General features: G+C 41.7%; 1 protein-coding gene and 1 long non-coding RNA gene across 2 annotated transcripts; one reads left to right on the top strand and one right to left on the bottom strand.

Annotated features, from left to right (window-relative positions):
• Positions 1-212: 212 nt before the first annotated feature.
• On the bottom strand, positions 213-1,692 carry LOC133559889 (uncharacterized). The gene is made up of 3 exons (XR_009808307.1): positions 1,409-1,692; positions 666-710; positions 213-497 (listed from the first exon to the last, which is right to left on the bottom strand). It is a non-coding gene; the product is annotated as an uncharacterized LOC133559889 (long non-coding RNA).
• A 14,444-nt stretch (positions 1,693-16,136) lies between these two features.
• ccnb3 (cyclin B3) lies at positions 16,137-27,360 on the top strand. The gene is made up of 12 exons (XM_061913501.1): positions 16,137-16,304; positions 16,427-16,510; positions 16,587-16,670; positions 18,689-18,795; positions 18,970-19,096; positions 19,166-19,264; positions 19,332-19,424; positions 22,246-22,383; positions 25,135-25,290; positions 25,361-25,510; positions 25,599-25,729; positions 27,009-27,360. Exons 2-12 carry the CDS (start codon positions 16,439-16,441, stop codon positions 27,076-27,078), a joined length of 1,227 nt encoding a protein of 408 aa, XP_061769485.1. The 5' UTR covers positions 16,137-16,304; positions 16,427-16,438; the 3' UTR covers positions 27,079-27,360.
• The last annotated feature ends 95 nt before the right edge of the window (positions 27,361-27,455 follow it).

A 27,455-nucleotide genomic window follows, 5' to 3' on the forward strand; every position in this document is an offset into this window, starting at 1 on the left:
GCGTCACACCTTGAAGGTAGAAAAGTGCGATAGAAGTATAACCTATTTACCATTTATTTCAATATTGATTTTTTTCATAGCACTGAATCCACTATTGATTTGATGAATTGTTGTCATTGTTTTAAGTATAACATGTAACCGTGCCATCAGATAGCATACAAGTACTGCATTGATGTTTTACTCATCTTATAAAGTAAAGTAAAAAATTACCAATGATTGTCACATACACACTAGGTGTAGCAAAAATAATCTCTGCATTTGATCACCCCCTGGGAGGTGAGGGGAGCAGTGGGCAGCAGTGGTGGCCACGTCCGGGAATCAATTTTGGTGCTTTAGCCTCCAATTCCAACCCTTGATGCTGAGTGCCAAGCAGGGAGGTAATGGGTCCCATTTTTATAGTCTTTGGTATGACTGGTATCAACCAAGTATTAGCTTGATTCCGTTAGGGACAAGCGGCAGGAAATGGATGGATGGATGGATAGACAGCTTGATTGGCTCTGAAAAGTACCAAGTATTAGCAACATTGTTATCATATGATATAACCCAGAGTAACACGGCCCCTTGATCACTGCGATAACGTATCTACCACAGCTACTGACATACTGAGCTCCTGCATTGCCTCTGACTTGGTAAATGTTAATTATAGATTATAAATCATACCTTACTTTTGGTTGGTCAACTTTGACTTTCAACTTGGACCCGAAGACACCCTGAGAAAGACACGAAAAGACGTTTGTTTGCGGCCACCTTTTTTTTTTTCTTTTTTTTTTTTTTTTATCCTCACGAGTGAGGATTATGATGAATTCATCATTGTGCTGAATGATACAACCGTCCCATCAGTCTGCATACCAGTGAATGCGGACATTGTACAGTAAGTGATTATTATATTATGTTTTTAGTTTTGTTATCTGTTGTTTAACACTTGCTAATACTGCTATGTTCAGTGTTTCACTAGAGCTGAATCTGCTTATCACACAGCTTCTAAAACTTGTTTCAGCTCATCTCCTTTTATTTAGCCACAAAAACATAGGTTTCTGGATCATCATTTGTCCTAAAGTAATCGTCCATCTCTCCATTTTCTACCGCTTTGTCCCTTTCGGTGTCTAGTGCTGGTACCTATCTCAGCTGCATTCGGGCGGAAGGCGAGGTACACTCTGGGCATGTCACCACCTTGTCGCAGGGCCAACACCGATAGACAAACAACATTCACACACTAGGGCCAATTTAGTGTTGCCAATCAACCTATCCCCAGGTGCATGTCTTTGGAGGTGGGAGGAAGCCAGAGTACCCGAAGGGAACCCACGCAGTCGCGGGGGAGAACATGCAAACTCCACACAGAAAGATCCCGAGCCCGGGATTGAACTCAGGACTACTCAGGACCTTCGCATTGTGAGTCACATGCACTAACCTCTGTTCGGCCGTGCTGCCCTTGTTGGCTTTAATGAAGTCTGCTGCTTTTATGAAGTTGCTGTTGAAGGAAATAGTGAACATTGTGCTCAGTAAAATCAATACAACCCCACCAAAACAGTTCTGACAATTCTGAAAATGACCAGAATACATAAATATTACGTTACTATGAATGTACCTGTTAGTACATTGCGTTGTTGGAGGTTTTTTCAAAGGGTTTTTATAGGTGCAATAAATTAAATACCCATTGCCTGTGGTGTTAGCTGCCACTTGCTAACAGGTTTTAACAAGTTAGAATGCACAAAAAAGAGAACGCCATATGATTATAAATGATAAGCAAAATGAAAAAAAAGGGCAGTTCCCCTTTAATGTGACTGGAAGTACCCACTTCAGTCTTTTGCCCAGGCACGTTTTTTAGTGCCAGTCACCTCAAAACCCGGAAACCAGTAATAGAACATTCAGCCTCTTTCTTACAATCTATAACCCTCCGGAATCTGTCTGAAGAGAAGTGAGAATTCTTTGCAAGTACAAAACTTGTCTCAAAAGGCCATTAAGCAAATATGAGCATGGCTTTTAAGTAGAGCTGCTTTGTTCCAACCCCATGAAGGCGACTCACAGGAAGCTCTACAGTAAGGCTGCAGAAATGTAAACTGCCCGCAATGAACAGCAAAACAGAAAATTTGGCTGCATGCACGCTTTTAATGAAGACTTAGTACAGTATGTTATATGCATACAAGGTGCGTGTGTGTGTGTGTGTGTGTGTGTGTGTGTGCGTGTGCTGGGCAGTATCTTCCACACTCTTGATGAAATTTATTTGCATCTATCTATTCCTTTTTTTTAATGTTTTCAGTTCTTCTCAGCAGGATCAGCCTGGCAAGCATAGGGGGATACCTAAAGTGACACCAGTTGTTTACAGGAAGTTTACTGGAAGGATTATTGTATTATGCTGCTCTCTAGTGGGCGTTTGGGAGTATTGCAGCCTGAATTAGCCAAAGATGATTTATGTATTTTAATATTCGTTTGCTTACTATTATATATTATTTATTTATTATTTATTTGTTCACTGTTCTGTTACAGAGAACAAGGAACTTGGATAAAATTGCTAAGGTATGAAAAGGGGTAGGACTAATTAATACCCTCGGTCATTCAGGCACATGAACAATAACAAGATCTGATAGCTCAGTTACAGCTCTTTTTATTACCTATTCTGTGTTATATGTGTTTTATGTTGCACGATTGCACCAAGAAAAATTCCTAGTTTGTAAACCCGTTCTCAAACAATGTCAATAAAAACTATTCTGATTCTGATCTGATAAGCTCTGCCTCTTCCTAGAACTTTTCGGACATGCTGTAATAAAACAACTGGAATTGTGTGATGCATTCCATTGTATCGTATGCATGTTCGAAATAAACTGAAACCAAACTGAACTGAATTAAAACCAGCTGGATGAATATTTTGAGCATCGCTGCATGGAATAACATTAGAACCCCTTTACAAAAGCATTTTAACTTCCCGGGTGGAGGACGTGATGATGGTTTCAGCCAGTTGGTTTGACAGTCTACCCAGTTCTTCTCCTCCTCGCCAGCTTTGAATGCACATGTTCATGATGTCACCGGCTAGAGACTCTGCAAAAGTTTCCTTCTTGGCCACTGATGTGTCGCGAGAGGCCCAGTTGACCTCTCTGGCCAGGCCGCATTCGGAGGAAGTGTGTCCACTTAAGGGAGACGTTGTGGTCTGTAGGTCGAGGTGATGAATTTTCCTTAAACTTGACCGCAAGACTCTGTCTGCCATCTTGTCGGCAAAGTTAACACGGTAGGAAGACTGCTTCTGTCCACTTGAAGCCTCCATTGTATTCTGTGGGGACGGAACAACCCATTTATGGCTTTGATTTCATAAAAACTCCCATCGATGTGGGAAAAAAGTGTTGAGAACCCCCCACACAAAACAGCTTGTCGCCACACGGTGAAACATGAGGCACAGCTCAACTTCCAATAAAGCCCTTTCACAAGTGTCATGATCCAGACGATATTTCTCCATCACTTCTCCGCCACTGCCAGTTTGGAAATGCATCCCAGCGTTTGGCCTTTCTGAGTATTTTATGTCCTACAAATGGGTTCAATGTGCAAATATTTGCCACAAACGGACCAGCCCTAAACACTCAACCTACTGGTGCGCTGACATAAACTTTTAAGAGAATGTGTTTATGAAGAATATTTAGAGCCAACTGGATACAATTAGAATGAACATGCACCTGCCAGCCTTACTCACCAGTGTCTTGTTGCAGGCGCCCTAAAATGTGAGTGTTCACGAAAAAAAGACAAACTTCCTGTGTGACAGCAAGAGGAAATGCTCTGCACTTGATGCGGCTTTGGCCTTTTTACAATTCATTCTTGCAAAGCAGATTTGTGTCTTTTGGTTAAATCCTCACAAATTAAATACAAAAAATAGGAGGCTATTCTTAATCTTGTTGACACATATGCATGTTTTATACTCCAGAGTGTGTATTCAGCAGATACTGTACACTGATTCATGAATGTGTTAATGTTGTAATCCTATGAGGTGGGCAGATCGATCCAAATACCGATTACTGCGACGATTGTGCCGCATGATAGCAGAAGTGGTCGTCATCCTAGGGATGCAGAGGACAGCGGGAGACAAAGTGCAGGTAAAAAAGTGTATCCAATGTTTAATTCAATATAAAGAGGCTGCAAAGACAAAAGAAAGAAAGCTGCAAAATAGAAAATAAGAGCAAGAACTAACACTAAACATCGGAAGAGCCACCACAAAACAATGAAATGTTTGTTGTATTTGTATTGTACTCGTATTTTGAATTGTTTATCATTATGTAGTTTCAATATTGTTGTGTATTTTCAGTCCTGTATAATTTAATTGTGGATGTTAGATGCACTATAAAAGGACTACAGATGGAAATTAGCATGGTGCTAAATCTTGTGCAGCCATCTTCTTAATGTAACTGCACATTGTCTTTCAAATATACAAACAAACAAACAAAGGCATGTGTGGATTTTAGGCAGGCACAAGACATTAAAACAACGTTGAGAGCTTGTTGAATTAGGTCCTGACGTTGAGCAACTCAAACCTGACGTTGGAACAACAGGCTTTATGACGACAGTTAATCAATGTTGAGTAGTGACGTGGGCTTCACGGTGGAAGAGGGGTTAGTGCGTCTGCCTCACAATACGAAGTTCCTGCAATCCTGGGTTCAAAGCCAGGCTCGGGATCTTTCTGTGTGGAGTTTGCATGTTCTCCCCTTGAATGCGTGGGTTCCCTCCAGGTACTCCCCCGCTTCCTCCCACTTCCAAAGACATGCACCTGGGGATAGGTTGATTGGCAACACTAAATTGTCCCTAGTGTGTGAATGTGAGTGTGAATGTTGTCTGTCTATCTGTGTTGGCCCTGCGATCAGGTGGCGACTTGTCCAGGGTGTACCCCGCCTTCCGCCCGATTGTAGCTGAGATAGGTGCCAGCGCCCCCCCGCAACCCCAAAAAAAGGGAATAAGCGGTAGAAAATGGATGGATGGAGTTGTGACGTTGATTTGACCTTTGAATTTTGGTAATTTCCTAACCAGTATTCTACAACACAAATACAACGTTGAAACAACATGCTTTTTGATAACATGTATTCAATGTCAGGCTGTGACGTTGATTTAACCATTAAAATTTGGAAATTCCCAACCAACAACATGGATCTAACGTTAGACATCAACGTTGTCTCAGTTTACAAATAAAACTATTTTGCAACGCTGTTTCACACAACTCGGGCAGCACGGTGGAACAGAGGTTAGTGCATGTTCCTCACAATACGATGGTCCTGCGTTGGATCCCTGGGCTCGTGGTATTACTGTGTGGAGTTTGCATGTTCTCCCCATGACTGAGTGGGTTCCTTCCGGGTACTCCGGCTTCCTCCCACCTCCGTGTGGACAAAAGCCTAGCTTTCTTTGAACAATTGGGTACATTTTATTTGATAAATCATATCGATTAGTGTATGATTGTGTTGCATTTCGACTACTTATTTTTTTGGCAAAAGAACTTTGACCCAATATTGTCTGTTTTTTTTACATGGTGTCAGTATAGAAATATAGTAAACCATTTCTCCATAAACGTCATCAGCCGGATTTGTATAAACTACCCTGAACTGTGAAATGTGGTGGAAACACAAACCACACACTTCTACAGGAAACCTACAGAGCCAAGAACCAAAAGTTCAGGAGCCTTTGGTGGAAAAGGGCCTAATGTTTGTTACAAATACATTTTGTGTTTATTGTTGATATTATTATTGTTATACATTTTAGGCTATGGGGCAAAAAGGATGTGAATGAGAGTCAATAGTCTCAACATGACTATTGCAATTGAATTTTTTTTTGCATGTTTGTAATGAAAGGGACTAAATGTATTAATAATTGTATATGTTGGTATTGTTACAATGTCCTACATTGTTGAATTTATTGTTGTATATAGGCAAAGGGAAGGAGGCAACACCAGGACTGAACTGCGGTTTTAGAAGGTTTATTAAAACCTTTGATGAATGTGTGGGGTGTGGATGCTACTACTAGAGAATGAATGCTGACGATGTGTGGAAATAACAATGTGGAATTTACCAGAGGGTGTTGTCTTTGCGTGTTGGATGTATCTTTCGTCAAATCCAAGGGGGAAGGCAAAGAGGCAGTCAACAGTGAGGCAAGCGGTCGGGGGCTGGAGAGAGGCAACGATGTCCGGTTCCAAGCAGTGGTCCCGGATCGGGGAGGGCAAGCAAAGATCCATGAGGAGGTCGGGAGGCAGGACACAATCACAGAAAACACTGTGGGAAACACAAAAGACATCAAGTCGGGACAGAGGAAGAGCACAAGAAGGCGAGCAAAGAACAAGGGAGTGGTGCCAGACGGGATGCTTACTCAAGGGAGATTGGCTTCGTTCTGGCGAAGGTCTCTTGGCTTCACTGGTCTGTTATGTCGCTCCCTCTCGTCAAGTCCAGGCGTTTTGATTCCTGATTGTGTGCGGGCTCGTTTCTGCGTGGGCGTGCTGCGCTCAGCACAAGTGGGGACGTGTCTGAGCATGCTGTCAACGGAGGAACGCTTTGGCGCGCTGTCAGAGGAGGCGTCTGCAGATCCAGCCGCAGAGGAAACGCGGGTTCGACTCCGCGCCATGACAGTACCCCTCCTCCTATGTGAGGCCCCTGACGAGCGTTGGGGAGCATCAGGATTGGAACGGTAGAAATCCTCCAGAAGTGAGGGATCGGCAAGGTAGGAGGCTGGCACCCAAGATCTGTCTTCAGGTCCATATCCCTCCCAGTCGACCAGATAAACGAGCCCCCTACCTTGTCGACGGACCCTGAAGATTTCCTTAACCGTCCAAACCTGATCTCCATTAGACAAGAACCTAGAGAAGAACCTAGGGAAGGGACAGGAGGGGACAGAGAGCTCTCCGCTACCGGTTTAATCTGGGACACATGGACCACCGAGTGTCTCTTGATCGAGGGTGGAAGAGCCAGCTTGACAGATACAGGGTTAATGATAGAGGTGATGGGAAAAGGACCCACATACCGTGGTGCTAATTTCTTAAAAGGTACCTGAAGATTTAGGTCCTTCGCCAGTAAAAACACTTGCTGTCCTGGCCGATAGGTTGGAGCAGGGATGCGATGACGGTTGGCGTTGTGGCACATCTTCGCAGAAGCCTTCTCTAAGGCTGCACGAGCGGCTCTCCACACCCTTTGACACTTCCTTATATGGGCCTTTGTAGAGGGCACCGCTATCTCCAATTCTTGCAGGGGAAACAAGGGGGGGTTGATAGCCTAATGAGCATTCAAAAGGTGACATACCGGTAGCGGAGCTCTTCAAGGAGTTGTAAGAGTATTCTACCCAAGGGAGGAACTTGCACTAGGTAGTAGCCTTCTTGCTGGCGACACATCGGAGCATGGTTTCGACGCTCTGGTTAGCGCTTTCTGCCTGCCCGTTGCTCTGGGGGTGGTATCCCGAAGTGAGACTGACCGAGGCCCCAATCCCCCTACAGAAGGCTCTCCAGACTTGTGAAGAAAACTGGGGTCCCCGGTCAGAGACAATGTCTACCGGGATGCCATGAAGCTTGATGACGTGGAGCGTGAGGAGGTCGGCCGTCTCCGAAGCGGACGGTAATTTGCTGAGCGGAAAGAAATGGGCTGCCTTGGAAAAACGGTCTACAATGGTTAATATAGTGGTGTTACCTCTGGAGGCCGGGAGTCCTGTGATGAAGTCCAAGGCGATGTGTGACCATGGGCGGGCAGGGATGAGAAGCGGGTGAAGGAGACCAGCTGGAGGTCTATGTGAGGCCTTGCTGCGCGCACAACAAGAACAAGCTGCGATAAACTCACGTGTGTCTCTGGCCATGGATGGCCACCAGAAGCGTCGACGAAGCAGTGATAGGGTTCGTTGGAATCCAGGATGGCACGAGAACAGGCTAGAGTGACCCCAATGCAGGACTCTGGATCGCAGTTCCTGATGAACAAAAAGCTTGTTGGGTGGTCCACCCCCAGGTCCTGGATTGGAGCGCAGCGCAGTCTTAACAAGTTCGTCCACTTTCCAGGAGACCATCCCCACGATACGAGAGGGAGGCAGAATGGGAAAATCTACTGAGCGCTCTGAAGGTTCCTCCATAAACACTCTGGAGAGAGCGTCTGCCTTAGCGTTCTTAGATCCGGGTGTGAAAGATAGCAAGTAGTCGAATCGGGAGAAGAATTGTTGCCATCTTGCCTGTCGATTATTCAGCCTCCTGGCAGAGTGGATGTGGAGGAGATTGCTGTGGTCGGTCAGGATCTGGAACTGGTGACGAGCCCCCTCCAACCAATGTCGCCATTCGGTGAGGGCTTCATGGACCGCCAACAGCTCTCTGTACCCAGCATCGTAGTTCTGCTCTGCCAGGGATAGGCGTCTGGAAAAGAATGCAACTGGGTGAATCAAATTGTCAATCTTAGAGCGTTGGGAAAGTATGGCACCAATCCCGGAGTTGGAGGCGTCCACCTCCACGAGAAAAGGCACGTCCAAATCAGGGTGGACGAGGACAGGGGCAGAGATGAATTTCCTCTTCCTCTTCAGTTCTTCAAAAGCTTTGTTGGCAGTATGCGACCATACAAAAGAGCTTTTAGGAGAGGTGAGAGCATGGAGTGGTGCAGCAATCCGACTGAAGTCCTGGATGAAGCGCCGGTAAAATCCTGCGAAGCCGAGAAACCTCCGCAACTCTGTTCTGGAAGCTGGCTGAGGCCAATCCACCACGGCATCCACCTTCTTGGGATCGGCTCTGATTTGTCCCTTCTCCACCACAAAACCAAGGAACTCCACAGAAGAGGTGTGAAAGTTGCACTTCTCGGCCTTGACATACAGTCGGTTCTCCAACAGTCTCTGAAGTACGAGTTGCACATGTTCCTGATGTTCAGCCAAACTACGGGAAAAAATCAAGATGTCATCCAGATAAACAACAACAAATTGATCAAGCATATCCAGCTAGACCACAGTAAAGACAAAGGTGCTGTCTGTACCATCTCTCTCTTTCTTCAAGGGTCAATCGAGTCCTTCCCAACTGCATGGGCTCAGGAGTAGTTGGTCTGATGGGTGGATCCAGAAGTGGAACAGCTGAAGTCTCAAAGGAGGATTGCAGTTGAGGGCGGGTACTGATCCTTGAGGCTCCCTGGGCTCGCTCAGCCGCACGTTCCAACAGTCTCTGATCAAACAAGAGTGCAAGTTCGATGAGGTCTCTGCAGGAAGTGGGTATGTCCCTCAGTAGCCCGTCCTTAATCTCTTCCGAAAGTCCTCGGCGGAACGCACTGAGAAGTGCACGATCGTCCCACCCGCTATCAGCTGCCAGAGTCCGGAATTCCAGGGTGTAGGCCGCCACTGAGCGTAGTCCCTGCTGGTTGGAGTGGAGGCGTCCCGCGGCGTCTCCCCCATCCTTGGGGTGGTCAAATACGGCCCGAAATTCGGCCCGGAAGGCGGCGTAGTCAGTGCTTACATCTACGGTCCTGTCCACGGCAGCCGTAGCCCACTTGAGGGCAGGCCCAGTGAGCAGGGCAAAAATGAAAGCAATCTTAGCTCCATCAGAGGAATAGCGTGAGGGCTGGTGTTGAAAAATCAGATCACACTGTACCAGAAAACCCCTGCATAGTTCGAAATCTCCCTCAAAGGGCCTGGGACTAGCTAGCCTAGGCTCTCGTTCCAGAATGCAATGTTCCGGTCTTCGGACTGGGGAGGTAAGAAGTGGGGCTGTAGCAGCGGGCGTCACTCTAGGCATAAGGCAGTCCAGCCTAGAGTGAAGTCCGGAAAAAGCTCTCTCCAAATTGCCCTCAAAAGCGAAAAAACGCTCTTGGTGTCCGTTTACAACAGAACCTAGAATGGACAAGTCAGATGTCTTAGGGATTTGAGACTGGGGCTCCCTGGTGTCGCCTGGTTCCGCCATGTTGTTGGCGAGAACGTACTGTTGTATATAGGCAAAGGGAAGGAGTCAACACCAGGACTGAACTGCGGTTTTAGAAGGTTTATTAAAACCTTTGATGAATGTGTGGGGTGTGGATGCTACTACTAGAGAATGAATGCGGACGATGTGTGGAAATAACAATGTGGAATTTACCAGAGGGTGTTGTCTTGCGTGTTGGATGTATATTTCGTCAAATCCAAGGGGGAAGGCTAAGAGGCAGTCAACAGTGAGGCAAGCGGTCGGGGGGCTGGAGAGAGGCAACGATGTCCGGTTCCAAGCAGTGGTCCAGGATCGGGGAGGGCAAGCAAAGATCCAGGAGGAGGTCGTGAGGCAGGACACGATCACAGAAAACACTGTGGGAAACACAAAAGACATCAAGTCGGGACAGAGGAAGAGCACAAGAAGGCGAGCAAAGAACAAGGGAGTGGTGCCAGACGGGATGCTTACTCAAGGGAGATTGGCTACGTTCTGGCGAAGGTGTCTTGGCTTCACTGGTCTTTTATGTCGCTCCCTCTCGTCAAGTCCAGGTGTTTTGATTCCTGATTGTGTGCAGGCTCGTTTCTGCATGGGCGTGCTGCGCTCAGCACAAGTGGAGACGTGTCTGAGCATGCTGTCAACGGAGGAACTCTTTGGCGCGCTGTCAGAGGAGGCGTCCGCAGATCCAGCCGCAGAGGAAACGCGGGTTCGACTCCGCGCCATGACATTTATATTACGTCTTGGCATTGCAGCGATAGTTGTGACCCCAAAATGCAGAGGCTGGAGACTACCTGCCGGTAAGACTGTCTTCTAATCATCAATAACACAAAATCGTGCAGCAGGGAAGTGCACGGGAAAGCTTGACAAATTAACAACGCAAAACACAAAGCAATTGACACCACACATGCCACACAAACAGTTAGCAATAATCCAGCACCCACTAAAGCGTGCGGCTGGTTTATAAAACTCTCTGATTGCTAATCCCGCCTCCAAAACAAAAAAATGCACGCTATGTTTATTTTATTTTGAAGGGAGGAAGGACGTGGAACTATACTTGGCAGCATCAAGGAATCATGGGACACGCGGTAGGAATGGATGGATGGATGTGACTTTAATTTTCACCCACCCCTTGGACTTATGCCGGCGTCACTTTATTTGTTTTCTTTTCTTTTTAGCATTCATTTTAACATTTTATTTTGAAAGATTACAGTGAAGTTATTTATGTTTGCACAGTAGTTATCTGTACCTGAGGCTTTTATTGTGCCAGAAATGTTTTAAAGACGGAAGATTCAATACTGGTGTAATGACACTGTCAATGTGTAAAGTATAGCGCACATGTTTGAAGGAACAACACCACGCCAGTCACCATTGTGAAGCTTGCCAACAAGAAATCCAAAATGGCATTGCTGACACAAGGAAAAAAAGCTGAAGGGCACAAATGTGCACATGAACGAGCGCCTCACTAAACGCAATGGGCCAACTGCAAAATCTACATAAAGCTCAATGGAGGTCCACAAGCAAGAGTCCTGGTTGTCAAAGACATCAAGGATTTGGACGAATATCAGAATGCCAAGCAACAACAACAACAACAACAACAAAAATGGAGACATTAGACTACAAAGTTACAATGCTCCAAGGGATTACCGAACAAGATGATCTTCACTCAGGTGCACATTCATCTACACCAGGTGTAGGGAACCTATGGCTCTAGAGCCAGATGTGGCTCTTTTGATGACTGCATCTGGCTCTCGGATAAATCTGAGCTGACATTGCGTAACACGATAAGTAGTGAATAATTCCACATGTAATCACAGTGTTAAAAAAAAAATTTCAAAATATAAAACATTCTCATGCATTTTTAATCCATCCATCCGTTTTCTACCGCACCAGTTCAAGAAGTTGCGTTAATGGTAAGAAGTTATTTATTTATTATTGGTTAGTGTAGGGCTTGCACTCCTGGGGGTTTTTCAGACCACCAAGCACTGACATAAGAGCCTGTTTCAGGGTTATAATATTGTTTTATTTTTCAATAAGTCTCTCAGTTTCTTTCCAGCAATTGTCTTTTCCTCTTTCGTTCTCGCTCGCGCTCTGGCTCCAGCCCCAACCCCGTCTCTCCTCCTGGCTGCTGCTTATAAACAGAGTGACAGGTGATTAGATAAGAAGGCCCAGGTTGGCCATCTACGCACCTGTCGCTGATTTCGAAGCCGATCCTGGCAACACCCCACTTCGCTGCAGGCCCGCAGGCCACGCCCCCTCCACAGTTAGCTTCAGAATAACAGTGTTATTACAAAGAATAAGAGACCTATTATACTCTAGAAATGTTGGTCTTACTTAAAATGCACGCATTTAGTTGTGTTCACTGTTGAAAAAAATATTATATGGCTCTTACGGATTATGGATTCTTGGCTCTCTCAGCCAAAAAAAGTTCCCGACCCCTGATCTACACATAAAAAGACATTCATAGAGCAACACAAATGATTAGTGAACAGGAAAGTGTGGAACTGAAAACATTCAGCAGCATACACTACAATAGTCCGGAATTAGATCAGGATATAGATCCAGATACAAATGTTTTATTTCATACCAGGAATAATTGTTTTTACTATTCAGACGAACAATATAACGGAAACATTAAAGTAGACACCAAACTGTCAATTATTAATTGAAACAGCAGAAGTTTGTATGCTAACTACAACAATGTGAAGCATTTTTTGGAGCAATTTAACGAACCCTTCAAAATTATCGCTATCTCAGAAACATGGATGGATGCTAAAAATAGGAATGGATTTTGATCTACAAGGATATGAACAAAACTATATCAACAGAATCAACAAGAATGGAGAAAGAGTAGCTGTGTACGTGATGAAGAACTTAAACTACAAAGTGGTAAAGAATATGTCATTAGCTATTGATAAAATCTTAGAATGCATTACCATTGAAATATGTCAAAAAAAATCAAATAAACGTACTGATCAGTTCTATATATAGATCACCTCTGTCAAACATGTATACGTCTGAGAACTGAATTAAGGCAATTTTTTTTTAAATCAGTCAAAACATAACCTTCTTACGTTTGTATGTGGAGACTTCAACATTGACCTTTTGAACCCTAACAATCAAAAGTCCATAGATTACTTTATTGACACAATGTACAGCCTGAGTTTAAAACCACAAGGCCAAGCAGAATCTCAGGACACAGCGCCACACTTATTGATAATATTTTTACTATTGATTTTGATAACAAAACCACAAGTGGCCTGCTAATATCCGATATCAGTGATCATCTGCCAGTTTTCATATTGTAAGATGGAAACTACAAGTAGAGGAACCTGGATGACAAAAATAGTTTTCGAAGAATGTGTACAGAACAAAGTATGACAGCTCTCAAAAATGATCTGAGAAAACAGAGTTTGCACAATATCGACAGTGAAAATTATGTAGATGATGCATACGATATATTTTTTTTAATACCTCCGAGATGCTTTATGACAAACACTGTCCATTGAAAGAACTTAGTAAGAAGCAAAAGAATAAGGAAACAACTGGAATTGTGTGATTTTTTTTTTTTACATTGTATCGTATGCATGTTTGAAATAAACTGAAACAGAACTGAACTGAATTAGAGTATAAAGTATATTGGGATATGATCAAAATCTTATGTTATAACTGCCAGTAGAAAAAAACGTATTTTGAAGGGCTTGTCCTTCGATAGCCGTGTAACAGTGTTTTTCAACCTTTTTTAAGCCAAGGCACATTTTTTGCGTAAAATAAATCCAGAGGCACACTACCAGCAGAAGCCATTAAAAAGTTGACAGTAAAAAGTGGTCGCAATTGTTGGATATGAATTTAAACTATAACCAACATGCATTACTATAGCTTTTGACTCAAAGTAGGTGTACTGTCACCACCTGTCACATCATGCCATGACTTATTTTGAGGTTTTTTTTTTGCTGTTTTCCTGTATGTAGTGTTTCTGTTCTTGTTTTGCGCTCCTATTTTTGGTGGCTTTTTCTCTTTTTTTGGTATTTTCCTGTAGCAGTTTCATGTCTTCCTTTGAGCCATATTTCCCACATCCACTTTGTTTTCGCAATCAAGAATATTTCAGTTGTTTCTAAACTTCTTTGTGGGCACATTGTTGATTGTCACGTCATGTTCGGATGTACATTGTGGACGCCGTCTTTGCTCCACAGTAAGTCTATGCTGTCGTCCAGCATTCTGTTTTTCTTCACTTTGTAGCCAGTTCAGTTTTAGATTTGTTCTGCACAGCTTTCCCTTAGCGTCAATTCCTTTTCTTAGGGACACTCACCTTTTGTTTATTTTTGGTTTACGCATTAGATAGCGTTTTACCTGCACCCTGCCTCCCACTGTTTCCGACATCTACAACTGATATGGAAGAGTATTACACGGTTACTCTTCCGAGTTTAATACAGCAATGACACTCAACAACAACGCATTATTTGCAGACTTTTATTATTGGTTTGCAAAAAATATTTTTAACCCAAATCGAAATCAGAATCAGAATCAAACATACTTTATTAATCCTCGAGGAGAAATTAAAATTTTCAGCACAATCCCATTCAAGAACACATAAACATTACAGGGAGACAGAACAGAACTTCTAATGTATATACTTGTTCTTATGCTACCTGAACTCTCTATGTTCTCTGCTGGCTGTACATATCCTACCAAATAAGACCTACACTGTTTCAATGCCCATTTCTCTGTTAATGCAATTGTTGATGACTGAAGTACTGATCAACCAAAGCTCCTCATCCCACTCCCCGGATTGTAAATAATGTAAATAATTCAATGTATATAACCTGTGTGATGACTGTATTATGCTGATAGTATATATTTGTACCATGAATTGATTAACGTGGACCCCGACTTAAACAAGTTGAAAAACTTATTCGGGTGTTACCATTTAGTGGTCAATTGTACGGAATATGTACTGTACTGCGCAATCTACTAATACAAGTATCAATCAATCAATCAATCAATTCCTTTTCTTAGGGGCACTCACCTTTTGATTATTTTTGGTTTACGGATTAGATAGCGTTATACCTGTACGCTTCCTCCCGCTGTTTCCGACATATACAACATAATTAGTTACCTGCTGCCACCTACTGATATGGAAGAGTATTACACGGTTACTCTTCCGAGCTCAAGACACCGCAGACACTCAACAACAGCGCATTATTTGCAGACTATTATTACTGGTTTGCAAAAAATATTTTTTAACCCAAACCAAAATCAGAATCAGAATCAGACATATTTTATTAATCCCCGAGGAGAAATTAAAATTTTCAGCACAATCTCATTCAAGAACGGACAAACATTACAGGGAGACTGAACAGAACTTCTAATGTATTTACTTGTTGTTATGCTATCTGAACTCACTATGTTCTCTGCTGGCTGTACATATCCTACTAAGTAAGACCTACACTGTTTCAATGTCCACATTTCTCTGTTGATGACTGAAGTACTGATCAACCAAAGCTCCTCATCCCACCCCCCGGATTGTAAATAATGTAAATTATTCAATGTATATAACCTGTGTGATGACTGTATTATACTGATAGTATATATTTGTACCATGAATTGATTAACGTGGACCCCGACTTAAACAAGTTGAAAAACTTTTTTGGGTGTTACCATTTAGTGGTCAATTGTACGGAATATGTACTGAACTGTGCAATCCACTAATAAAAGTATCAATCAATCAATCAATCAATCAATCAATCAATCAATCAATCAATCAATCAATCAATCAATCAATCAGGATTGCTGACGGGTCTGTCAACTTCCGGCGCCCCTTACAAAAAAGGTGAGATACAATTAAACAAGTGGGGGGAATAATAATAAAAACAATAAAAACAAAATCATCAAAAAAAAAATACGTGAAATTAGATAATCTCTACGTCACTCCAGACTGTATCTCACCCCACAGTGGTTGAAAAACACTGCCGTATATAATGGAACTGCTGCATGTTTTGGTTCCGTGAACCAATCAAATAGCTGCATTCAACTGACGGCACTGAGTAGAAAAATGCACAGGCTCCTCCCGCCAATGTTTGTCGCGAAGACAAACCCCTTGCAAATTATGAACACGACTTTTGCGGAAGAAAAAATGATGAATTAAATGCCATACACATTACAGGATAGTTAACGGTTTTTATTTGAAACCGAACCCCAGGAAATGCAGACCCCCTGCTCTTCCGTACACACCCAGGAAGCTCTCGGTAAACAAACCAAGCGCTCTTTAAAACTTCAGAACTCGCTCATTGGCTGATGACGCTTAAATTCTGGCCAATCAGAAGCACTGCAGCAAAATTCGAGCAACAACCTTTTCCGTTGTAAATGCAGTGTTCTGCCTCAGTTCAAAGCAACGATATTTGTCAACTATACGCCGATTTCACCCCATAACATTGACGCCTTCGACTTTTTCATATCGTCAACCAAGGTAGGGAAAAAGTGCATTTTGGACAGTTGACGAGCTTTACCCTAAGCACGTGTTAAACGTGCGAGGATGCGTTGTTTTGTCTGTTGTCTGGCTTTTCTAATTCCAAACATACGATGTTGCAGAGGATAAAAGCCATGCCGAGACTCAGGAAACTTACAGTGCCTGCAGGGGATAAGAAAACTAAGCTGTGTGTTTCTGAGAACCAGGTTAAAAAAATCCATGTATTTGTATTTTTTTTTTCGTGCGAAAGGAAAGCGTTTTACTTATGTCTGCTTTTTACAGGACGATGGTTCTCAGGTCAAGAGGTCCACTTCCCCTTCTTGTGGGGCCCCGAAAAAGAGGACAGCCTTTCTAAACTTGACCAATGTGAGGCTTTGGTTTACATTTGGGGGGTATCAGTACGCGCCTTTCAAGGCATTTTGTATCTCGCTGTGTCAATCAGTCAAAGTTTATTTATATAACCCTAAATCACGAGTGTCTCAAAGGGCTGCTCAAGCCACAACGACATCCTCGGCTCAGATCGCACATCAGGGCAAGAAAAAACTCAACCCAACGTTATACAACAGGGGTCTCAAACTCAATTTACCTGGGGGCCACTGAATGCAGAAACTGGGTGAAGCTAGGCCGCAAGAAAATATTTCTTAAAAAAATCTGACATACACTTTTTAATGAATTCACCTTCTTTGAATGGCTTTCCCGCCCTAGCAACATAATTGCCAACTCTCGCGATCTTTCCGGGAAACACCCGAATATCAGTGCTCCCCCCGACAATCTCCCGGGACAATCATTCTCACGGTTTTCACCCGGCCAACAATATTGGGGGCGTGTCATGATGGCACGGCCTTTAATGTCTTCTATAACCTGCCTTCTCGTCCGCTTTTCCACCATACAAACCGTGTGCCGGCCCAGTCGCTTATTGTATGAGGCTTCTGCAGACCCACGGAAGTGACTGCAAGGCACACTTGGTCAACAGCTATACAGGTCACACTGAGGGTGGCCGTATAAACAACTTTAACACTGTTACAAATATGCGCCACACTGTAAACCCACACCAAACAAGATTGACAAACACATTTTGGGAGAACATCTGCACCGTAACACAACATAAACACAACAGAACAAATATCCGGAGTCCAATGCAGTCCTTACTCTTCCGGGCTACAATAGGGGGCGGGGGTGTATTTTGTAGCCCGGAAGAGTTAGGGCTACAGGTCACACTCTCAGTGTGGTCTGTGTGGCTGTTGATCAAGTATGTCTTGCAGTCGCTAACTGCGTCTACAGGAGCCAAATACAACATGTGGCTGGGCTGGCGCGCTGTTAGTTCATGTTGTAGAGGGTGCTAAAGACGGTGCCTCCACAATGCCCCTATAATGTTGTTGTTAGGGTAAAATTCGGGAGAATGATTACCCCTGGAGTGAGTGGTCCACCCCGGGTCCCGACTTTGAACAGCTAACGTCTCATTTGTGGTCACCTTTCCACACAGGAGAGGAGGGCAGAGCAGAAAAGAGACGGCAGATCAACTGGTCTAAAAAGGGGGTTTATTTATAGACTAGTGTCTCCAAATTAGTTTTAGGATGGGACCTAAATGCTTCTACTCAGGTAGCATCTCTAACTGTCACCAGGAGGGCATTCCAGAGTACTGGAGCCTGAATAGAAAATGCTTTAAAGCCTGCAGACTGTTTTGGGGCTCTGGGAATCACTATTAAGCCGGAGTTCTTTGAATGCAGATTCCTTGCCGGGACATATAGTACACTACAATCAGCAAGATAGGATGGAGCTAGACTGTGTAGTATTCTATACGTATGTAGTAAAACCTTAAAGTCACATAGTAAGTGCACAGGAAGCCAGTGCAGGTGAGCCAGTATAGGCGTAATATGATCAAACGGTCTTGTTCTTGTCAAAAGTCTAGTAGCCACATTTTGTACCAACTGTAATCTCTTAATGCTAGACATAGGGAGGCCTAAAAATAACACGTTACAGTAATCGAGACGAGACTTAACGAACGCATGAATAATGATCTCAGTGTCGCTGGTGGACAAAATGGAGCGAATTTTTGCGATATTACGGAGAGTAAAGAAGGTTGTTTTAGTAACACTCTTAATGTGTGTATCAAGGAAGGGCGCCACACGAATAGTAAAGAAAAGTATGGAAGAGAAGTGTATACAAGAATGCGATTGCTGAAGGAGAGGTTATTGGCGGCTACAGCCAGGGCTGTGCGGCCAAGTGACTCTGGCTGGCGAGTCGTCCTTGGTGCAACGCGAGTCCTTGAGTAAAATGTAAAAAATATAATTTTGATTGAATGTCAGTGTGAGCCGAGGGTGAGATTTAAGAGGGGACAGATTTGAAATAAATGTGGTGAGTTTACACACCAATGTGTTTTGCAGTCTAAGGTCAAGATCAGCCTGCCTGGCAAGAAGGAGCCGACAAAGAAGCAGGTGAAGAAAACAAGCGCCCCCTCTCTGTTGTCAAAGAAAGCAACCAGGCTGAAAGGGTACCTTTGCTTTATTGGTTTATTGCTGCATCTGTGTAATCCTTACTGCAAAATAATGAGAGGTACTGTTGTTTTTTCCTCAGTAAATCTTCCTGCTAGTTGCTCCATCCATCTATCCATTTCCATTAAAAAAAAAAAAAACAACATTTAAAAATCCTGCTTTTAATTGCACAGGTCCTCTTCAGAGAGCTCTGTGGAGAATCCAGTCGAAAAGGATGAGTACGATGAGAAGAAAGCAGCTCCAGCCGGCAAACAGGAAGCTGCCGTCTACGAGGTGCCGCCACACCTCAGGAGACCACAGGTGAGCAGCGCCGCCCATGGAGGCAACCGTGGAAGAAAAGTGCAGACTCGTTCTCCTTCATCCCTGCAGGTTCCAGCAGAGTTTGACGTCGACTCGGAGTACTCTGACGACACCCGTATGTGTCCTGAGTATGCAGTGGAGATCTTTAGCTACCTCAAGCAAAGAGAGGTGAGTCCAGTGGGGATTCAATCGGTCAAAAATTAAAAAAAGTTTCTAAAGTTTTTGTTCTTTTTAGGAGAGGTTTGTCCTGTGCGACTACATGAGCAAGCAGCCCAGCCTCAGCCAGGAAATGCGGGCTGTCCTGATAGACTGGCTGGTGGAATTGCAGGTGAGCTTCTGGTTGCACACACACAGGGCCTGATTTACCAAGATCGAATTACCACGTGCTAAACAGCGTGTGCAATCTATAAAATAGCTTGTACTATGAGTGGGCGTGTTGTGGTGATCTATTAAGACTGCGTGTATTGAAAAGTGGAGCAGACTGCATTATTTAAGTGACAGAGCATCACTCGTTTACTGCACAGTGTTTTGCTATTTTTTTTCAAACATGTAGGAGACATACACCACTTTTTATTGGTATTTTAGAGGCGGTTGTGCAGTCTACTTTATCTAGAATTGACGGCACTTTAAAAAAAATCAAAACCCCTTTTTTTTTTGTTATTATTATTATTATTATTATTTTTTTTTTTACTGCCGAAGGTGTGCTCATTGCGGAGAGACTGCAGTTACCCCGGTCAAGACGGGGAAAAAAACGTATGTTTCAAGACGTTTTTTTCATGTTAGAAATATTGGTAAGACTTTGGTATGGGAAACATATTCACCTTTAATTAGTTGCTTATTAACATGCAAATTAGTAAAATATTGACTCTTAGTCATTATTAAGTACTTATTAATGCCTTATTCTGCATGGGCTTATTATACAACCAGTAAGCCATTAACTAAGTCTTCCCTCAATAACCTCAGAATTATTGCTTATTAGTAACCCTAACCCTTATATGTTCCCCTAGTGTCCAAATAACTCTAAATTAATTCTTTGTTACTTAGAATATGTTCCCTATAGTCTAGTTTTATGAATTATTTTTTTTAAGTCAGTAAAAAAATTGTACTAAAGGACACTAATATCCATCAATTTAATTTGTTTTAATCGGCCCCTTTTAAAGGGCAACTGCAATCTTTTTGGAATCTTGCCTGTCGTTCTCAATCATTATGAAAGACATGACAATGGATGTATTATTTTTTTAATGCCTTTTTAGATATTAAATAAATGCGATCAAAAATCTGCTTACAATGGAGCCCATGGGAGTCACTTTATTCTACCCATAAAGCCCTTAAAAACATCCAAACGCCTCCATTAATGTTTGATATACGATATTTAAAGGGGAACTGCACTGCACTGTGGAATTGAAATTTGTTCACACTTTCAATGAAAGACATGATGACGGATGAATTTTTTTTTTAATGCATTCTAAATATTAAATTAACTCAAAGTCTTACAACTGAGCCAATGTGAACTCTACTACTCCGCCCATAAAATCTGATGAATAACCATCCAAAAAGTGTCAACAATACTCCATTTACATTTCGTGATTTGAATATTAACAAAGTAATATTGTTAGTATAAGCGCTAACGCAGACAAACTATTTATAGTGGCGCTGTGATCACAAGCTTGTGTTTAATGTTTACATTATCGAGTGGTCTGCTACTTCCTTTGCTTGTGAAAGTTTATTGTACATCATAAATCATGCATCTGACCTGGACAGAATAAGTCTGAGTAGGTATTCCGAAGAGTTGATACACTTTGACTGCCATTTATGACCCAAAAATGGCCAAAATGACATATGGTCCCATCCGCCGTTTCTTTGTGAGGATTATGAGTCATTCTTCACCTAAATGGGATTATATGAACATCATGGTGACAGCAGACTTTGCACAGTGAGTGATGTTTTATTATGTTTGTTGGCTCTCATTAAAGTCTGCAGTGAGCAGAAATCAGTGATTAAGAATTGAAAAAAGCCAACGGCATGATGCGTTTTTGAGAATAATTCAATCCATTCATTAAAGCAATTAATTAAATTATGATCAAAATACATACAAATTAAATGCTATTATAAATGTGTCTGTTCCATTACATATATACTTTATGTATATAAATTCTTAATGGAAGAGTTTGGATGTTTTTTTGAGGGCTTTATAGGCAGAATTGCCAGCTTCGGAAAGCTCCATTGTAAACAGACTTTTGATCGGATTGTAGTAACAATCATATTTACATTTTTTTCACTGCTGCTCACTGTAGACTTTGAGAGCCAACAAACATAGTAAAACATCACTTACTGTACCAGGTCTGCTGTCATTATGATGCTGACTGCTAGAATGTTCATATATTCCCATTTAGATGAAGAATGACTGATAATACCCGCGATGAAACGGGGCTTGGAACCATACTTGCCAACCTTGAAACCTCCGATTTCGGGAGGTGGGGGGTGTGGTCGGGGGTGGGGCAGGGGGCGTGGTTAAGAGGGGAGGAGTATATTTACCGCGAGATTCATAGATTCACCAAGTCAAGTATTTAATATATATATATATATATATATATATATATATATAATCATTAGTACTTTAATATTCAAGTCACGAAATGTAAATGGTGTTGTTGGAACCTTTTGGATGTTTTTTTAATGGTGTTTTATTGCAAAAGTACAACCAAATTAAATTTTTACCACAATACTGAATAGACCGTACGCCTATTTATTTTATTTTTTTTAGCCATCCAATATGTTGACACATACGTAGGGCAGATGATTCTTGTCTGAACCTGCAGCCGTGTGGAACTGTCAGTCTGTACATCCTTCCCACTCATGCTAAATAAAACGAAAATTAGTGGCTAAATAAAACGAAAATTAGTGCTCGCAATACGGTGATGAGTGTTGATGAATCGCACAGTGCTAAAAAATTATATTTGCATTTTCTCCTCCCAGTATTGTGGGGATTTTGATAATCCGCAAATATTTTGCATATTAAGACAGACACAAAATGGATTGCACGTCTTTGCGTGTGCAATCTGATTTGCACGTGTTTAGTACACACAAACCTTGAGTAAATCAGGCCCATAGTGTCCATTTTGTGTCAATCCTGTCATTATTTTTTTTAGGAGAACTTTGAGCTGTTCCACGAGACGCTGTACCTAAGCGTGAAGTTGACCGACCACTACCTGAACATCACCCCCATTCACCGCAACATGCTGCAGCTGGTGGGCGTCACCGCCATGCTCATTGCCTCCAAGTTTGAGGTGTGGACGCATCCTCAAACATTCACTGCCTTGACATTTGTAGAGAAAATTGCAGCGCGCTAGCTGGAATGTAAAATTGTAGGTCAATAACCAACTCCACAAATGCTGAGCTTATCGATGAAAACAATGATTTGAAGTGCGTAAGAAAGTAAAAACGTCGCTCTCGTCAATTTTTAAGCAATAGTATATTGTTACAACACAACCAATGTTGTAATCGTGGTGAAGTGCAAACATTGCTCGGTCATCACTTCATTGTAAACAACAATTCAACACATATTAACCTCACACAAAGAGCTGAGGAACAACATTTTAAAGTGCATGTAGAGACGCTGACTAATCATGATAGTCCAACTGCAAGTATCGCCATCTTCATCTCATGAGGTTACCTACAGCCACTGATGTTAATGCCAATTTGTTTTTGATCATGTGCTCAATAAAGGCCCTGGTGTTTTTAAAAATTTTTTATTTGTAGACCACACGCCCAGCGACTATTGGAAGTTAATTCGGGCATTTGCAACATTCCTGTCAAATCCAAGGAGTAAAGTTCTTAGTGTGAATGAAAACAGACAGAAAAACTGTATGGCAAGGCTAACATTAAGTACTGTATGTTCATGAAAACAGTTAACGAGCAACATTTTTTTAAAGTGCTTGCAGAGGAAAATAAAACTGCTGGATGCTGCATGACCCCTGGAAAACATTTTCATTTTGTGGCTTTAATAATAAAAAAACAAGCTGCATAGGCTGATATAGAATACATAAATTAAGTTAACAATAAATAAAAATGACCTTGATAGCATCGATTAAATTCCTGTATCCGTGTGTTTTCCTTTCCTTTCTCTGTTGCTTACCAAACACATGCATGTCTAGAGTCGGAAATCTGTCTATCTCTGTAAAAATATAAAAAAATATTTAGTTTTTCTTCGTTTTTTTCCGACGAGATGTGTTAAAACATTGATCCGTCTCATTGCCATACCTGCCAACAACTACGGTTTTCCTGTAATGAGTACGGTTTTTGATAATCCAGTGGGTAAAAACTACCGTTTTCCATTAAAAATCATTAACTTAGCACCTGGCTGGACCTGCGACCCAGGGCTTATTTTCCGTCATTTTCATTTAAGTTCAAATCACATGCCTGCAAACAGGGTTAAAGAGGGTTCGCTCTGTGCATCGCACTTAAACGTTTTCATTCAATAACGAGATTACATGAAAGAAGTAAGTCCTTGTCGTCTTTTTCACTGTGGGCTGAGGTGGGACCGTTAGCTTACACACATGCATGGACAGAGCCTTACGAGTGAGAAGCACTGCAAAGAAGGGCTGGGCGATATGGCCTTTTTTTAATATCTCTATTTTTAAGCTATATCGCGATACACGAAAAAAAAATTATATATATACAGTATATCTCGATATTTTGCCTAAACCTTGAATTAACACTTGATAAATATAATCACAGCAGTATGATGATACTGATGATTCTAAGTAACGAAGACTTCATTTAAAAGGGTTTGGGTTAGGGCCAGGGTTAGAGGGTTAGGGTTATAATTAGGCCATGCCAAATAAGGCATTAAAAAGTATTTAATATGACTATTTAAGAGCCAATATGTTACTAACTTGCCTGTTAATAAGCAACTAATTAATGGTAAATATGTTCCCCATACTTAAATGTTACCATGTTTTTTTACTGGTGCACAAAATGAACTGTGCATGAACATCACCTTGTTCAAACAACAAAACTAACACAGTGCATAAAACTCACAACAAATGACACACTTGCAAATCAGTGTGACTTCTGCTGTTGCCGTATCTGTAATACGCCGAAAGGGAGAAGTTTTTATTTACACGATGAGTCGGGTGTGTGCCGAACCCCTGAGGCCGACTCACCGAACCCCTAGGGTTCGATCGAACCCAGGTTAAGAACCACTGCTTTAGTGTAATGCCCGCAGCTAAAAGCAATTGCGTGAGAACGTATGTTTAGAATATCACGATATAGTCATTTTCCATATCGCACAGAGACAAACCCACGATATCTCGCGTGTATCGATATATCGCCCAGCCCTACCGCAAAGTATCAAGAAAATAGGAGGATTGGATTAAGATGACTACAAAGCCAAATGTCTCGTTGTGGGCCTTTTTGTTTTTTAGCTTCACACCTAATGAGCAAGATGAGCCTATTAACATGGACAACAATGCAAGTGTGACCAATTTGGTGATGGCCACAAAAAAATTGCGCTTTAAAACATTTTTGGTGAAATTCAACTTTTGCCATTGGAGATTGAGTCCATTTGGTTTTTAATGTTTACTTAGTAAGGATAATTTAAGTTATTGACCTTCCAATTACAACAGCCAAAAATACCAATGAGAGAAACAAGTTTGTTGTGTTTGAAAGGGTTACTTGCATTATTATTATTACATATTATGATTTAATCAGTGCTTATTTTGGTCTCAAAATACTGCTTACCATATTTTAGTTTATTGGCAATTTATGGGACAGTATATCAACTGGCAAAATGTATCGGCCTACGTACACCGGGAGGTTGCCCACAGCCGATATGTTTTTATGACCTCGCAGTATTTGGAGACATCGGTTATCATTTGCTTTTGGGAGATTAACTTGAATAGATGCGTTGGTTGGAGTTTTCACGGCAATCAGACTTTAACACCCCCCGCCCCTCCACTTTTTTTAGCCACTCTGCAAGTAGTGAAACCATCGCCTTATTAAATGTTTTCTTTTTGTCTTGCATTGCATTCCGGCAGGAGTACAGCGTGCCGCCTGTGGAAGAATTCCTTTTCGTTTGTGACGGCGCGTACACCAAGGAGGAGATTCTCGCCATGGAGGCCAGCATCCTGCAAAAGCTGTCCTTCGACTTAAACATCCCCATCTCATACCGCTTTCTACGGCGCTACGCCAAGGTATCTGTGCAGGGTTTGTGCACCTGTTTTTGTTGTCGTCGTCAGTTTACTTACTTGTTTGAGTCAACAGTGTGTGAACGCCGGCATGGACACACTGACGCTGGCTCGTTACTTTTGCGAGAGGAGCCTGTTGGAGATGAAGATGGTGGCATTGCGAGGCTCGCTGCTGGCATCCAGCTGCCTGCTTCTGGCCATGCTTACCAAGGATCTGGGTGGATGGGTATGCGAGCCCGCTACACCACCACCACTACTACTACTACTACTACTACTGTTATCATCATCGACCCCCTTTTTTTGTGTGCTTCTAGTCTCCCATCCTGCAGTTCCACTCCGGGTACAATTTATCAGAAGTGGCGCCTGTGGTCTGGAAGGTCTATTTGATGATGTTGGAGCCTCCTAATGAAAAACTGAACACTATCAAAACCAAATACTCCCATAAGTAAGAACACCACAATACACACACTGCTTAGGAAGCAGTAAGCATCCCAGACCAGTAGATGACAGTATAACACTTGTTTATTTTTTATCTTTTTTTTACTACTACAGTTTTATTTTAACATGTTTTTTTTATTTCTGATAAATATTCTTTGAGTTTGACTTTGTGTTCATTTGGAACATGCATGCATACAACATGGTCCATCACAATTTCCAGTTTCTGTATTCAACATGTTCGAAAAGTAGTTGGTAGAAGCAGAGCTTATTTGATCCTACCCCTTTTCCATTACATAGCAGTTGCTAAAACATTTGTTAATTTCCTGTTCTCAATTTATTCACAATGTACTCCACAAGTAATAACAATAAAAATAAATATTTGGTGAAGCAAGTTGTATTTCATATGGTGAGATAAGTAAGATTACTGTATTTTTCGGATTTTAAAGCGCTCCGGAGTATAAATTGCACCTGCCGAAAATGCATAATAAAAAAGGAAAAAAACATATACAAGTCGCACTGGAGTAAAAGTTGCATTTTTGGGGGAAATTTATTTGATAAAACCCAGCACCAAGAATAGACATTTGAAAGGCAATTTAAAATAAATAAAGAATAGTGAACAGGCTGAATAAGTGTACGTTATATGATGCATAAATAACCAACTGAGAAGGTGCCTGGTATGTTAACCTAACATATTATGGTAAGAGTCATTCAAATAACTATAACTTATAGAACATGCTATACGTTTACCAAACAATCTGTCACTCCTAATTGCTAAATCCCATGAAATCTTATACGTCTAGTCTCTTACGTGAATGAGCTAAATAATATTATTTGATATTTTAAGTTAATGTGTTAATAATTTCACACATAAGTCGCTCCTGAGTTTAATTTGCACCTCCGGCCAAACTATGAAAAAACTGCAACTTATAGTCAGAAAAATACGGTATCTAGAAAATGATTGGATAGATTAAAGAAATTCAGAATGTTTATCATGGTTCTTCTTCTTTGTACTTTGTAAACACTAAGTTTGAAGAGTTTCTTGAAGTGGATTAAATTAGTACATTGTTGATTTCTTTGCTTAATCCATTCCATAATTTAATTCCACATACTGATATACTAAAGGTCTTAGGTGTTGTACGTGCGTACAAATGTTTTAAATTCACATTTTAAAATGAAAAAACTTCAGACACTGATGCCATTTAAAAATATGAATATTTTTGTCAATTAAAAAAATAACAATTTTTTCATGAGATTGTATTTGTCATATACATTTTTCTCTTTTTTAGGGTGTTTTTCGAAGTGTCGTCTCTGCCATTAATTGACCTGGAGGTCTTGGAGAAGGCGTTATCGTATTAAGAAGCCTCTGCACTCTATACCAAAATGTCTTTCAGGTGAACATTTGTAAATAAGTTAATGTCTGATATTTATACATGTTGTCTTTGTTACATTTGATGTTGACTATTAGGGTTTTTAGCTTTTTATATTTTGTGTTAAAGAGAAAAAACAATTATGATCACCACTTGTCTCTAGTGTCCAAATTGTTACTTTTAATGGCATTTGCACAAGTTTTATGGCTTTTAGTGCGTTTGTATCATGTATTATCTTTATTAATAAAGATGCCTATCTATGTTTGGTAAACACCTTCTTTTTTGCATGTTTTACCGCTAATGACCAGTAAAGCTCAGTAATATACCAACTAATAGGTTCATTTTTCAAATAGTGGGGCTGACCCA

The sequence above is a fragment of the Nerophis ophidion genome, linkage group LG10 (genome assembly GCF_033978795.1).
Source record: "Nerophis ophidion isolate RoL-2023_Sa linkage group LG10, RoL_Noph_v1.0, whole genome shotgun sequence".
NCBI classification, from domain to species: Eukaryota; Metazoa; Chordata; class Actinopteri; order Syngnathiformes; family Syngnathidae; genus Nerophis; species Nerophis ophidion.